General features: G+C 43.3%; 1 protein-coding gene and 1 long non-coding RNA gene across 3 annotated transcripts in view; both read right to left on the bottom strand.

Moving 5' to 3' along the window:
- CPNE5 (copine 5) overlaps positions 1 to 15,543 on the bottom strand; it is a 307,885-nt gene that overhangs the window by 214,188 nt on the left and 78,154 nt on the right. For both annotated transcript variants that reach the window (XR_009555063.1, XM_060231586.1), the window contains exon 3: positions 11,860 to 11,906. Coding sequence is in view for 1 of the 2 variants with exons in the window: in XM_060231586.1 (XP_060087569.1) it covers positions 11,860 to 11,906 (47 nt within the window). In the remaining variant the exon portion in view is untranslated. The remainder of the gene's footprint in view (positions 1 to 11,859; positions 11,907 to 15,543) is intronic.
- Positions 8,904 to 9,925, bottom strand: LOC132566494 (uncharacterized). The gene is made up of 3 exons (XR_009555064.1): positions 9,827 to 9,925; positions 9,602 to 9,696; positions 8,904 to 9,207 (listed from the first exon to the last, which is right to left on the bottom strand). It is a non-coding gene; the product is annotated as an uncharacterized LOC132566494 (long non-coding RNA).

The following is a 15,543-nucleotide window of genomic DNA, read 5'->3' as shown; positions in this document are numbered from 1 at the left end:
TCACAGAGAAGGAACCACCTGACTTTTCCCAACAATAGCAAAATGTCACACATTAGAGTGTGTCTGGAAAACAGAACTAGGTTCTACTGTGTTGGAAACAAATGAGGATTCCCCTCCGCATTCCTAAGTCACCCTGAGACAATGGAGCTCACTGTTGTGTATCTGTGGATTTGAGACAGACAACTTTCAGTATCAGAGATCCTATTCTATGCACAGTCATGTGTTCTGAATTTGTTGATGTTTTTTACCTTGAGGTGACTATGTCAAAGATCAAAGAAGCTTTAAGGTAGTTTTTATAGCCTCAGCTACGTAGCCTAGAATGTATTATATGAGTAGACATATTCATGGCATGTTTATTCATTCAAAACATCAGAATACTTTTCTTATTTGTGTCTTACTGTGTGTGCATTCAATTAGTATTTAGCTGCCAATACCTGATTGATGGAATCCTCTCCTCCATCAGTTGCTTGTCTTCCAAGACATTACTTCTGCAAATTGGCATTAGACCCTGCAGGCCACCCCTGGACTTCAGCAATTGACTTCTAACATTGGCTATGCAGGAAATCTACCTCTGCTCTGCTGCCACAGCTTTCTTTATTAAATGATTTATGAGCTTTGGACCCCAGAAGAGACTCCAGAATGCCAGCCCTCTGGTAAAGTCTTTCATTGGCCAGCTATTTCCACCCCGTCTTTTCACTCTATCAGCATAAGCCAGTGGATGCAGCTTTTTGCTGCAAGGAAGAGGAGAGGAATGTCTTTGGGCCAGTTGGAGAAATTTGGATTGAACTTCTGTTCTTTCTTTGTTGCATGTAATTGCCTCCATAATTTCTCTCTCTCTAGCTAGAATGCCACTTCCAGCTGCTCTCTGGACAAAGAGCTCCCATTCTGGCCCTTCTCCCAGGGGATGGCAGGGGAGCTTCTTCCTGTACCCCAGATAGAGTTGCCAATCCCCAGATGGGGGCAGGGGATTCGCTGGTTTGGTGGTCCTCCCCTGCCAGCATTAGGGTTACCAGAAAGTGGGGAGGGAAAATTTCTGCGAGGCACTCCATTATACCCTATGGAGACCAGTCTCTATAGGATACAATGGAGAATCGATCCAAGGGTATCTGGGCTCCTAGGGGGCTGTGTTTTGAGGTAGAGGCACCAAATTTTCAGCATAGCATCTGGTGCCTCTCCTCAAAAAACTCCCCAAGTTTCAAAAAGGTTGGACCAGGGGGTCTAATTCTATGAGCCCCAAAAGAAGGTGCCCCTGTCCTCCATTATTTCCAATGGAGGGAAGGCATTTAAAAGGCACACAGTCCTGTTAAATGTGATGGCCAGAACTCCCTTTCAGAGTTCAGTCATGGTTGTCACAACCTTGCACCTGGTCCACCCACAAAGTCTCCTGGCGGGCTCTACCCCCAAAGTCCCTAGATATTTCTTGAGTCAGACCTGGCAATCCTAACCCCAGAGTGGGACATGACAAGACATTCTGGGGAGGGGAGTTGTGGGCTGCACAACATGACTCTGTGGGTAAATAAATGTTGGAAGTGCAAACAGCATGAAGGAACATTTTATCATATGTGGTGGACTTGTGATAAAGCAAAAAAGTTCTGGATGTGAATACATTTATAAATACAGAATATATTTAAAATATACAAATGAAACCAGAAGCTTTTCTGTTGGGATTGATGGACAGACAAGTTCATTCCAAACTACTAAATTACACAGTTATATAAAGTGTACCTAATTTGATAATCACAAATATATTTCTGAATCATCTGCCTTCATCACAATGTGAAAATGAAATTAAATGTAACCATGTGTAATTTATTGCAATTTTCTCTGTAATGAAACAGTTGTGATAATGTGAGATAACTGGAGGGGATATAAATGGCTTAAATTAGAATTAATTAGTTCTTTGCTAGAATTGTACAAAAGGAGGGCATGATGTGCGCACACATGCATTATGCCCCCTGCCAAGGACACAGCTGCACAAGCAGAAGGGGTTCAGTGTTGCACTGGGCTTAGTGGCTCCTCTGTGCCTCCTCCTTTACCCTGCCTGACCTTTGGTCACACATGCATACACATAGCAGGCATGGGTACACTGCAAAATGCCAATTATTGCTACCAGAATGAGACTCATGTGTGCCTCCCTTGTAGGCATCCAGTTGTTCCTTTTCTCCTCAGGACCTTAACCAGCTGGATGTATATGTGGGAGATGGGCAATTTCCAAAATGCTACCATGCACATGCACAAGAGCTAGCTGGGGATGAGGAAGGCAAAAAAGATAACTCTACCAGATCTCACAACAAAAAGTTGAGGGGAGAATTATCAGGGGCTGGAACTAACCTGGCAAACATACAGCCAACAATCTTCATTTCCTACTTCCCCCAGCCTCAGGGCTCATGTAAGGACAGAAAGACAGGCAGAGGAAAACATTACTTTCCCTCATCCTGTAGTCCCTGGAAGTCATTAATCCCTGATGTTATGCCATCCACTGCCTCCACCTTTACCCCCAGCACAATCTGCACTTGCAAACAATGACTCTGAAGCACTGTGCAGATTAAGGGATTCAATCATAAATTCCAATTCAGATGATACAATCCTTTCAGGATTCTCATTATTAATTGATAATTGCAAAGCTATTGTAAAGCTAAACCTGTGATCTTGTCTAGGTCTAGTTTCTCTAGCTGGTTCGATACAGATTGTTTAGCTTGGAAACAAGAACTGAGAGCAAAATTTAAAGAGGCCTGTCACTCCAATCACCCAACAAAAATTAAGGCCTATATTGCTTGTAAGACAGCCTACCTGGAGCTTATTACATTCAAAAAGAAAGTTTTCTTTCAGAATAAATGGGACCAACTTTACCACTCGATAAAATCTAATGATAATAAGGCTTTCAGGAGAATCATTTAAGGTAATCTAAAAAACAATTCTGTTACTGACCCAAATATTTCTGCGCAAACATGGGTTGATTACTTCTCTAACATTTTTGGTACTCCATGTGTATCCCCTCCTATCTTAGCAAACCCCACAGTTACTCATATGCTGGTCTGGCCTCTAGTAACTCTAGAGGAAATCAGTGATTTATTGAAGGATTTAAAAGCGGGTAAAGCATCAGGCCCTGATGGCCTTCCTGCTGAGATATTCACAGTTTGCCGATTGGTGTCTCTTGCCCCTTGCAAAATTGTTCTCTTTCATTGATCTGCATGGCTCCATCCCAGACTCAACAATTGATTCTATAATTATCCCAATATACAAAAAGGGGGGGTTGGAGTTACCAGAAAATTTCTGCCCCATTATTTTATTATCTATAGTGGGCAAATTGTATGCCAAACATTTAGAACTCCGATTAACTGACTGGATGCACCTAGGCAACATCATAGGTCCTGAACAAACTGGCTTCTCCAAAGGCAAATCTGCTATGGACCATTGCTGCACTCTGGCCTTCCTTGCTGAAAAATATATGCATACCGGGACAAAAAAATTATATGCTGCCTTCATCGACTTGAAGGACGCATTTGATTTAATAGATAGAGCCCAACTATGGATTAAGCTAGGTTACCTGGGAATGGACCCTCGTCTGCTGTTTCTCTTGAGGAAACTTCATTCTAATACTTTTTGCCAAGTGAAATTTTCTTCTAGTGGTGACTTGACTAGCAAAATCCCAGTGTTAAAGAGGGTTAAACAAGGTTGTGTGCTGGCCCTGCATCTTTTTAATTTATTTTTAACTGACCTGGTACAATTTTTGAACCCTATTAATGGTCATCCGCCTAAACTAGCAGGCCGAGCGGTCCCCTTATTACTTTATGCCAATGATACTACCATCCTCTCTTGCACAAGTGTGGGCCTGCAAAGGTATTTGAATGCCTTCTATGACTACTGTAATTGTAATTCACTCTCTATCAATTATGCCAGATCTAAAGTAGTTGTCTTTTCAAATTTCAATAAACCACAGAGATGTTTATTGGCAACTCAACAACTGAGCAAACAAATTTTTTTAAATACTTTGGGATCACTTTTAATCACAAATTAAGCTGGGTTTCACATTGTAACAACACCGTCAACTTGGCTAAATGTTTGGCTGCTCAAATTAAACAGTTTTTCTTTGCAAGGGGCAACCAGTTAGTTCCAGCAGCAATTAAGGTGTTCAAAGCTAAAACGCTAGCCCAAATTCTCTTTGGTATCCTATATGGATCTCAGCATTTACCAGGAAAGTGGAGGGCATTCAAGCCTCATTCTTTAGACAAATTCTTGGTATGCCAAAATGTGTGTCCTACTTTGCTCTCTGCTCTGAAGTGGGTCAGTCTTTGGTGGAGACAAAAACCTGGATTGCAGTGTTTAAATTCTGGCTCAAAATTCACTTTAGAACAGATCCTAACAGCCTTCTTGATTGTATGAAAAGAGACCTATATATGTGGTTTCCTGCCTAATCCTATACGCCTGCTAAATGGGACAGCAGTACTCCAGGATCAATGCAGGTATAATGTTCTCAGAATTCCATACACTCACAGAAACAAAGCTAACAGCACAGTAACAGTTGTAGAAACAAAAGCTAATGTAGGATGCCCAAAAGGCACCCGCACAGCATCCTTAGAATCAATGTCACCATGAGGCAATCATGTAACTGCTCATTCATGAGGAGTATGCAGGGAAGGACCCACTCAGTATTGCAGTAATGGCTGCCATACCATGACAATGTCATTCTGCCCCTTCACACACAAAAACCACACAAGCAGGCTACTGGACAAAGCCCACAGCACCTTCATTGTCAGAAGCCATCCTGGCTCACCAGCAACTGATACATGCATTCCCAAATTCCAGGACTCCAATAAGACAAGGTTTCTGCTGGGGTTGCCAGCTGTCTGGAGAAAGTGCATCCTGTCATTTTAACAGGCTGAATGAGATGTTATTTATGCAATGACGTTACTGTCCACCATGCCATGAAAAGCTTCAACTACCCATTTCCACATGTTAAGGACTCTATTAAAGGGACTGGACATTTTCCCTCAGGTTGCTGGTTTCAGTCAAAACATAGCCAGTCCAGCTACAAATGATCCCCTAGATAAGTGCAGAACCATGGCCACACAGAGAAGAAAAGTATCCAGTTTCATTCACTAGCAGCTAGCCAACTCCACAGCCTATTGGTTAGGAATATATTTGCATTCTACTCCACTTTTCTCCCTACTGGAGACTTAAAGCAGCTTACAAAGAAACAGAAAATTATATCTAGACAAACCAACCTCAAAATGATCTGTCCCCTTAACAGAGGTCTAATGTGTGGAAACGGGCAACTGAAGCTCCTCATGGCATGGATGTACAGTGCAGGGGGAAAGCAGATCAGAAGTCCCAGGTCCAATCCCTGGCTACTGTCCCAGGTTCAGTCCCTGGGAACCACCACATACACTTGAAATAGGGGCTCTAGACAGGCAGAGTGACTGGCAGGTGGACTAATAGACTTATTGTCTAATTTCATGCCTTTCATTGTACCCATCCCCTTCACCCCATACAGCCATGCCACCTCAAGTGGTCATTTGGTCAATTGCCAAAATCTACCAGTTTTTCCCCAGCTGACCCTGTGATCAATTGCTTGCCCTCTCCATAATGCAGCCAAATGCCAGAGTTTATCCAAACTGTAGTAACCTGGGGGTGTGGTCAGGAGACCATTGTGCTGTTAGGCCCTCCTTCTTGTCCCTGTAGCAAGATACAGCTCTCTGCCTCCTCTCCTCCATGCTTTCCCTTCACATAAGAACATAAGAGAAGCCATGCTGGATCAGGCCAATGGTCCATCCAGTCCAACACTCTGCATCACACAGTGGCCAAAAAATTTACACACACACACACACACTGTGGCTAATAGCCACTGATGGACCTCTGCTCCATATTTTTATCTAACCACCTCTTGAAGCTATCTATGCTTGTAGCCACCACCACCTCCTGTGGCGGTGAATTCTACATGTTAATCACCCTTTGGGTGAAGAAGTACTTCCTTCTATCCATTTTAACCCAACTGCTCAGCAATTTCATCGAATGCCCATGAGTTCTTGTATTGTGAGAAAAGGAGAAAAGTACTTGTTTCTCTACTTTCTCCATCCCATGCATAATCTTGTAAACCTCTATCATGTAACCCCGCAGTTGACGTTTCTCCAAACTAAAGAGACCCAAGCATTTTAACCTTTCTTCATAGGGAAAGTGTTCCAAACCTTTAATCATTCTAGTTGCCCTTTTCTGCACTTTTTCCAATGCTATAATATCCTTTTTGAGGTGCGGTGAGCAGAATTGCACACAGTATTCCAAATGAGACCACACCATCGATTTATACAGGGGCATTATGATACTGGCTGATTTGTTTTCAATTCCCTTCCTAATAATTCCCAGCATGGTGTTGGCCTTTTTTATTGCAATCGCACACTGTCTTGACATTTTCAGTGAGTTATCTACCACGACCCCAAGATCTCTCTCTTGCTCAGTCTCTGCCAGTTCACACCCCATCAACTTGTATTTGTAGCTGGGATTTTTGGCCCAATGTGCATCACTTTGCACTTGGCCACAGTAAACCTCATCTGCCACGCTGACGCCCACTCACCCAGCCTCAACAGATCCCTTTGGAGTGCCTCACAATCCTCTCTGGTTCTCACCACCCTGAACAATTTAGTGTCATCTGCAAACTTGGCCACTTCACAGCTTACTCCCAACTCCAAATCATTTATGAACAAGTTAAAGAGCATGGGACCCAGTACTGAGCCCTGTGACACCCCACTGCTTACTGTCCTCCACTGCGAAGACTGCCCATTTATACTCACTCTCTGCTTCCTATTAATTAGCCAGTTTTTGATCCACAAGAGGACCTGTCCTTTTACTCCATGACTCTCGAGCGTACTAAGGAGCCTTTGATGAGGAACTTTATCAAAATCTTTCTGGAAGTCAAGGTAAACAACATCCATTGGATCTCCTTTGTTCACATGTTTGTTCACCCCCTCAAAGAAATGTAACAGGTTAGTGAGGCAAGATCTTCCCTTACAGAACCCATGCTGAGTCTTCCTCAATAACTTGTGTTCATCAATGTGCCTACTCATTCTGTCCTTGATAATGGTTTCTACCAACTTTCCCGGTATTGGAAGTCAGACTGACTGGCCTGTAATTTCCCGGATCTCCTCTGGAACTCTTTTTAAAGATGGAGGTGACATTTGTTACCTTCCAGTCCTCAGGAACGGAGGCAGATTTCAATGAAAGATTACATATTTTTGTCAGAAGATCCACAAGTTCAACTTTGAGTTCTTTCAGAACTCTTGGATGTATGCCATCCGGACCTGGTAACTTATTAGTTTTTAATTTGTCTATCAGTTTTAGGGCCTCCTCTCTTGTCACCTCAATCTGACTCAGGTCTTTCAACACTCCTTCCAAAATAAGTGGTTCTGGAGCAGGCAAACACTTCTCATCTTCCACAGTGAAGACGAAGGCAAAAAATGCATTCAGCTTCTCAGCCATTTCCCTATCCTCCTTCAGTAATCCTTTGACCCCTTGGTCATCCAAGGGCCCCACTGCCTTCCTGGCTAGTTTCCTGCTTCTAATATATTTGAAGAAATTTTTATTGTTGGTCTTTATGTTTTTTGCAATATGCTCCTCATAGTCCCCTTTTGCCTGCCTGATCACAGTCTTGCATTTGATTTGCCACAGCCTGTGTTCCCTTTTATTAATCTCACTTGGACTTGCTTTCCACTGCTTAAAGGAGTCCTTCTTACCTTTTACAGCTTCCATTACTTTGTTTGTTAACCATGCAGGCTTCTCTTATACCTGTTTGTACCTTTCCTAACTTGTGGTATATATTTTATCTGAGCTTCTAGGATTGTAGTTTTAAATAGCCTCCAAGCTTCCCCAAGGGTTTTGACTGTATTTTCCTTTCCTTTCAGTTTCCTCTTCACATGCCTCCTCATCTCAGAGAATTTACCCCTTTTAAAGTTAAACGTGGTTGTGCTGGTCTTTTGGGGCAACTCTCTATTTATACAAATGGTGAAATCAATAACGTTATGGTCACTGCTCCCAAGCGGTGCGATCACTTTTACATCTCTCACCAAGTCATGGGCATTACTTAGTACCAAATCCAGGATCGCCCCAGCCCTGGTAGGTTCTGTGACCATCTGCTCCATAGCAGTCATTGAGAGCATCTAGAAACTCAATCTCTTTCTCGCAACCTGAACACATATTAACCCAATCAATCTGCGGGTAGTTAAAATCACCTATTATGACAGTTTTTATGTTTGGCCGCTATCTTTAATCCTTCCATCATATTATAATTGTCCTCTATCTTTTGATTTGGTGGGCGATAACAAACTCCCATAGTTAAATTTCCTTTTGGGCCCTCTATTTCGACCCCAAGCATTTCTAGAAGGAAATCTAATTCTTTGACCTCAGTCTTACTGGACTGTATACCCTCTCTGACATACAGAGCCCCCCCACCTCCAACCCTTCTCTCCCTATCCTTCTGATATAACTTATATCCAGGAATCACCATGTCCCACTGATTCTCCTCATTCCACCAAGTTTCTGAAAGTCCCACAATGTCTATGTTTTCCCCCAACACTAAACATTCCAACTCACCAATTTTACTTCGAACACTTCTAGCATTTGTATAAAAACATCTATAATTTCCCAGGCAAGTTAGGCCCGCAACCTTCCTCCTGCCGCCTCGAGACTTTGGCAGACATTCCATACTGTTTGTCACCATCTCAGTGGACAATTCTGATCCATTACCCGATAGAAAAGTAACAGCTAACCCTTCATCTCTTTGAGATGAGTCCTCCCGAACCAGAGACATTTCATCTCCTGTCGGCTTTCCCCCAAGATTTAGTTTAACTGTGAAGATTTAGTTTCACTGTGAAGATACTGCAGGTGAGTGGAAGGAACAGAAAGAGACAGAGTTCCCATACAAATTTTATTGAGCAATTTCAGTGGCAATGTGAATTTTTGAAAACATCAGAAAGGAGTGAATTCTCACAGGATTTTTGTGGCTGAAAAAGCTGCATAAAAGCCAGAAGTGCCATTTTCCCCATCATTGCAGCGCCATATTGATGCACCTGTTATGTTGATATCTATCATGCACAGGAGCCCTGTGAGGGCTACAGCTTGCTTTCTGATGGTCCCTGCTGCTGTAGGCTTTGATTGTGACCTGCATGACATTTGAGAACACAGCTGCCTCTGGGGATGCTGAGAGATCTACCTGGTTACCTGTGGAGAAATGAGAGATAGTGATAGCAGTGAAAAATGGGTAGCAGCTTCAGCAGATAATTCAGGCTATAAGGGTCTGGTTTGGGTTCACAGTGTCGAATCCAGGAGCTTTCCATGTCCCAGCCTCCCTTCCATTAGTAATTTCCCTGACGTCTACAGTTGAAGACATCAGTTGGTGAGAACAGTGTAGTTGTTGCAACATTTGCAGCTCCTCTAGCCATAGAGTGGTGTGCTGGAATGCTATATTCATTCTGCTGCATATGTCCAGGATCCTGATCCTACAAGCAGTAGGACGTTATAAGTCTCAATAGGTGGAGTAGCATCCTGGTTGGTGCTCTCTGACAAAGAGCAGCTGGGCTCTGCATTGATTTCCCTAATAATGGTGACAGCTTACCTGTATTTGGGAGTCTGTGGCCTATACAGGGCTGTCTCTTTTCAGCACAGTGCGCACTTGTTTGCTGTCCTTTATGTGGAAAACACAAGTCCCACCTGTTCAATAAAGGAAGGTTTTAAAATCAGTGCATCACAGTCATGGGGTCTGCATGCTCTAAACCCCCATCATTTTTCTTGTACAGGGATCCTGCTTTGAAGCATGGATTCTCCCCTCATGGATACTTACCTATGTGGGGTGCTTTGTCTTTGCAACCTCAGCTACAGCAATGGAGCTGAACTTCCAGAGTGAGGGGTGGACTGGTGTCCAAAGACCTGATAGAGTTCTGAGGAGACAAATCATATTCATTTCCCCTTTGTTTCTTCTTCCTGACTGTTAGATAGTTAGAACTCTCACAAGAAGAGGTGTTGGTGACGGGAAACTTTGTATAAACAGCAAAGACATGAGAGTGCAAGTTAGAGACTCACATCACACATCCTGATGTGTGAGATCTGTGCACCATTGCTGAATGCTGTGTTTCTTGTTTTGGAATGCATTGACTTGGATCAGGATTCTATCCTTTATTTTGATGGAGACTAGGGCAGAGAAGGTATAAGTTGGGGGCCAGTCATCTCTGGGGTCCTGCTTAATCCCTGTTATGAAGGTGAGGAAACTGAGATCAGGAAAGTAAATTGCAAATATTCAACAAAATATGAGAGACAGAATACAGGATCTGGGACTCTCCATTGAGGGGTTAAAGTTATGCTGCTCCCTTTCTTGATGGTGGAACACTATGCCAATATCTCCTGGGCATTCAATGCTATCCGAGAATGAAAAGGAAGCTGGCAGCGGCGGCAGCTCTGAACATTTAGAGAAGCAACCCTAGTTGTCATGAACCTTGAGTAGTGAGCTGGGCTTTTTTTGCTAGAAAAAGGCCAGCAGGAACTCACTTGCATATTAGGCCACATCTCCTGACATCACCATTGTTTCACACAGGGCTTTTTTGTAGAGAAAGCTGAACAGGAACTCATTTGCATATTAGGCCACACCCCCTGACACCAAGTCAGCTGAAACTGTTCCTGTGCGTTCCTGTTCAAAAAAAGCCCTGGTAGTGAGTATATTTCCTAGGGTGCCAAAATAGATCCAAAATACTTGGGAAAGAAGGTGAAGAAGAAGAAGAAGAAGAAGAAGAAGAAGAAGAAGAAGAAGAAGAAGAAGAAGAAGAAGAAGAAGAAGAAGAAGAAGAAGAAGAAGAAGAAGAAGAAGAAGAAGAAGAAGAAGAAGAAGAAGAAGAAGAAGAAGAAGAAGAAGAAGAAGAAGAAGAAGAAGAAGAAGAAGAAGAAGAAGAAGAAGAAGAAGAAGAAGAAGAAGAAGAAGAAGAAGAAGAAGAAGAAGATGATGATGATGATGATGATGATATTGGATTTATATCCCACCCTCCACTCCGAAGAGTCTCAGAGTGGCTCACAATCTCCTTTACCTTTCTCCCCCACAACAGACACCCTGTGAGGTAGGTGGGGCTAGAGAGAGCTCTCACAGGAGCTGCCCTTTCAAGGACAACCTCTGCCAGAGCTATGGCTGACCCAAGGCCATGCTAGCAGGTGCAAGTGGAGTAGGAAATCAAACCCGGTTCTCCCAGATAAGAGTCCATGCACTTAACAACTAGACCAAACTGGAGAAAAGAGTCTTTTACCTGCTTTCCAATCAAATGGTCATCACTGCTAGAATCAGGACCACAGCCACAATGTAAGAGGAAAGGAGAAGGAGGGAAGCAGAAAGAAGTGGGCTTCTTTTCTGTTGCAGATATATAATTTAGAGTAGAATTAGGAACTGTAATGCTCACCTTTGTACTGAAGTTGAGCATGAATAGTTGTCAAAGCTCATACTCTCAGCACAAGGAGTAACTGCCCTAGCAGAATCTCTACTTTTCTCTCAGCTGGGGATTCACAAAACAAGAAAGTGGCCTTGGCTTGTAGAGAATGGCTGCAGAGAAATAACCCAAAGGAGCAACAACTTCCACAGGCATTATGAGATCAAGAGATGTGAAATCAAATTTCAACCAGACTTCCATTAAATTGTTTCACCTAGCCTCCATTTCATTTGATATAACTTAATCCCTGATATGAAGGTGAGGAAACAGATCAGGAAAGTATATTGCAAATATTAAACAAAATATGAAAGACAGAATACTGGATCTGGGAAGTTTGATGAGCCCATGTCCCACCATCCTCATGAAACCAGCATTTCCCCATCAAAACTTGAAATAAATGCAGGCTACGTACCTCCCTCCACTGCTTGCTCTCTATGCCCTGAGTATACAATACACATACTGCAAAAGAGAAAAATTTCAGGTTAGTTTAGCAAGCGGCACAGCAAAGAAAGTTCAGAGGTGGTGCTGCATTGCACAGTCATGCATATATGACCTACAGAGCAGAACCTTCTAAAAGAACATAAACCAAGCAAGTGCATTGCAGACTTCCTTGCCCATACAGATGGGGGAATGGGTCAGTGTTCCTGAAAACTGAAAACCCATCATCCATTCTCTCATTTGCTTTTTTCCACCACTTTGATACTGCTTGCTATTCCACATCTCCTAGCTTTGGACGCTGTTTTGCCCCCAACGCCACCTACTGCCTAAAAGACAAACACAAGATTTTGAGGAGTGGACAAGGTTTGTGTTACAAACCATTAAATGAAACCACTCAAAAGGCAGACATTCTTGCACCAGTGCTTGGGGAGTAAGTGATTGGGTCCTTGGTCACTCACTGCATGGAGACAGGTCTTGGAGCCAGGTCTTGGATGGCAACTAATTTTAACAGAAGCCATACCGCATATGAAGCAAAAGCTTACCATCCAGCAACACCACCTCTGCCCACTGACTCCCCCCCCCCCCCGCCCCACAAATAAACAACTGCCATGGACTTTGCTGGAATTTATTTACTTATTTAAACCTTTATACTTCACCTTTTTCAGGAGGTGGGTAACACTTCAATCAGACAATAATATTGTGATGGACAGGAGGCTGTCCTGCCCCTGAAGGGGAAAACAGTCACAGCTGAGTCTATGCAAGTGCTGCTCCAGCATCCAGTCACTTTTTAGAAGGGGGATGGAATGCTGGAGGAAAGCACAGTGAGAGTTCAGATCTGCCTCAGGAAGAGTGCAGTGATAATTTGGGTCAGTCTCTGCAAGACAGCAGTGAATTAGAAGGGTAGCTCTGCCTGGTATTGTGGCAGAGTGGTTTAAGTCGATCTCTGAGAGAGAATAGAATACCCAATTGTTAGACCTGTACCATTTAGTCTGACTCTTGGGAAAGGACGGGCTGGTGTGGGTGGTATCTGTGTGTGGGAGAGGAACCAGCCTAGTGGCCTCTTGTGCCAGAAAACATTAAAGAAAATTCCAACCACAGTCTGAAGCCATAACTAGCTTAAACCTACATGCCTTGGCAAGGTTTCTCCTTTGACTACCTGGAAACCAGTGCTGCTTTGATATCAACCTGTAAATAAACAAGTAATCTTTGTTATTTAATCCAACTTCTGTCTCAAGTGATCTTTATATTCTACCTGTTCATCACAAAACTTACCACATAGCAGCAAACAAAAAGCCTTTACACTTGCTGTCTTAAGAACACCTGGTAACTGAGGGGAAGGTTTATAATTTAAAATAAGCCTGATTCACCAAAATCATAAGAGGCTGTGTGGGTATCCCTCAGTTGGTCTGTCACAAATACCAACTGGGAGATTCCTAAAGTAAATATATAACTCCATCAGCCTTCACAAAAAGCTTGATGAAACAGGGCACCTTTACAAGCTCTTCAAAAATTGAGACTGCTCTTCAGGTGCATTACTCCAAAATATTTATTATTTATTGTTTGTTCATCTGTTTGATTTCTATCCAGTCTTACCCCACCAGTGGGTTCAGGGCAGCTCACCACACATAGATACACAGTTTAAAAGATTAAAACATAACACTATAAAAAGTTAAAATTCAGTCCTATGCAAAAATCACAAGATGGTGACAACATTCAAGTGTTCTCAGAGATTTTCCCTTGTATGTGTACTCAATTACATTGGTTATTACCCTGCAGCCAAATTCCCACCAGTCAATACATAAAAATATCTCTACCTTGTACAGTGGGTAGAATAGGGTAGGGCAGATGGGGAGGGATCTAATATGGTGTCCACTGCCTCAAAAAAAAAAAAAAAAGCCTGGCAGAATAACTCTGTTTTACAGGCCCTATGGAATGGTTGTAAGTCCTGCAGGTCCCTGATCTCAATTGGGAAACTGTTCCACCAGGTCTGGTTGAGGCTAAGCAGACATCCTTTGGGCCAGCAATTCCCAGTAGATGTTGATCTGAATATAGAGTTCTCTGGGGGACATAGTGGGAGAGACAAACCTGCAGATATGATGGTCCCACACTACAAAGGGCTTTAAAGGTCAATACCAAGACCTTGAACTTGATCTGGTACTCCCCTGGAAGCCAATGCAGCTGGCGGAGCACAGGCTGTATATGTGCTCATACTGGAGTCCCCACAAGGACATGTGCAGCTGCATATTGGACTAACTGAAGTTTCCAGATCAGTCTCACCATCAACATTAGTGCTTACAGCAGCCCATCAAGGGCGGGGAGACGGATCCCTGATTCCAACTCCACACAGCTCAGGAAGAGGACTTCCATCTTAGATGGATTAATTTCACTTGCCTCTGCTTCAACCAGTCAGCCATAGCCTCCAGTGGCCCAGTGACCAAAAATGTTGGCCTAATGACTAAAAATGCCCAAGCCTGGGCTGAGGAGGTCTAATCTGTGGGAATGTATAGAAAGGAGGAAGATAAGTAAGTGGTGCTCAGGAAAATAATGGGAGCTGTACTCCATTAGTCATGAGGATCTCAGGCTGTGAAAAGCATTAAGGGGAAGAGACATCATCTTAAAGGGACCCAGATGCAAATAGGTGACAAGTGGAGACATTGAATAACAGGATGTTATATATTCCATATAGCTAGACCTAGACAAAAGCTGGGTTAAGGAAGATTCCAAGCCCCATGAAGAGCATGTTACACCCATCAGACTCTCACTTCAAAGCACAGGCAAATATTCATTTCAGCTCCAGATGCCTAACAGAGGTGCTTTCAAAGTTCTCCCTTTAAGCATCTCATGCCCTCAAATCTGTTTGTCTGAGCCATATAAGGACTGTGACAGAGCCTGCGTTGCTGCTCAAAATTACACAAGGTAAATTTCAGCAAAACATCAGAGGAAAAGTTCTGAGATAGAATCATTTGAAGATTGAACTAGTTCTCTGCTAGGGGGTAGGCAGCCACCTGACAGGCATGCTCTAGCTTTGAACTTGCCACATGGAATGGGGGGGGGGGGGACTAGATGTCTCCCACAGTTTAAAATCATATGCAAGCCTCCTATTGCTTCTCTGAGCAAAAGTCCAAAGTCCTCCTCCAGTTTGCATGACTATCCTGGTAGCAGAAGGGCCATTTAAGTTGGGAAAAGGATCTTAGACTGGAAGAAGGCTGCAAACTCTGATGAGCAGAGGGGTAGGATGCAGGACCATGATTTTAAATGGTGAGAATGGCATAAAGAGCCTGTGCCTAAGACTCAGCTCACACGGGAGACAGTGGCTATCATGCTTAATGTGTGCATGTGGGGGGATATCCTTGGGATCTGACACTATCCTGGAGAAATACAAGATGCCCTGGCAGGCTGAACTGGGCTTTCAATTGTCTACCTTTGTTGCAGCTAGCTCAACAGCAGGACCACTGGAGCCCACCATCCCAAAGTTACTGGGTGTGCAGTCAACCCCTGTGCTGGTTACCTCAGATATAAATCATACTGAACTGAATGGAATTGACACCTGACTAGGTGAGCACAAGATTGCAGCCTTAATCTACTGATGAAGTCATAAAGATTCCCACAATCTGCTAATTCAAATCCAGTCCAGGCAACATGGCTCCCTCTCTGGTAG

This window comes from Heteronotia binoei, chromosome 2 (assembly GCF_032191835.1).
Source record: "Heteronotia binoei isolate CCM8104 ecotype False Entrance Well chromosome 2, APGP_CSIRO_Hbin_v1, whole genome shotgun sequence".
Lineage (NCBI taxonomy): Eukaryota > Metazoa > Chordata > Lepidosauria > Squamata > Gekkonidae > Heteronotia > Heteronotia binoei.
This window is presented reverse-complemented; position numbering and strand designations above follow the sequence as displayed.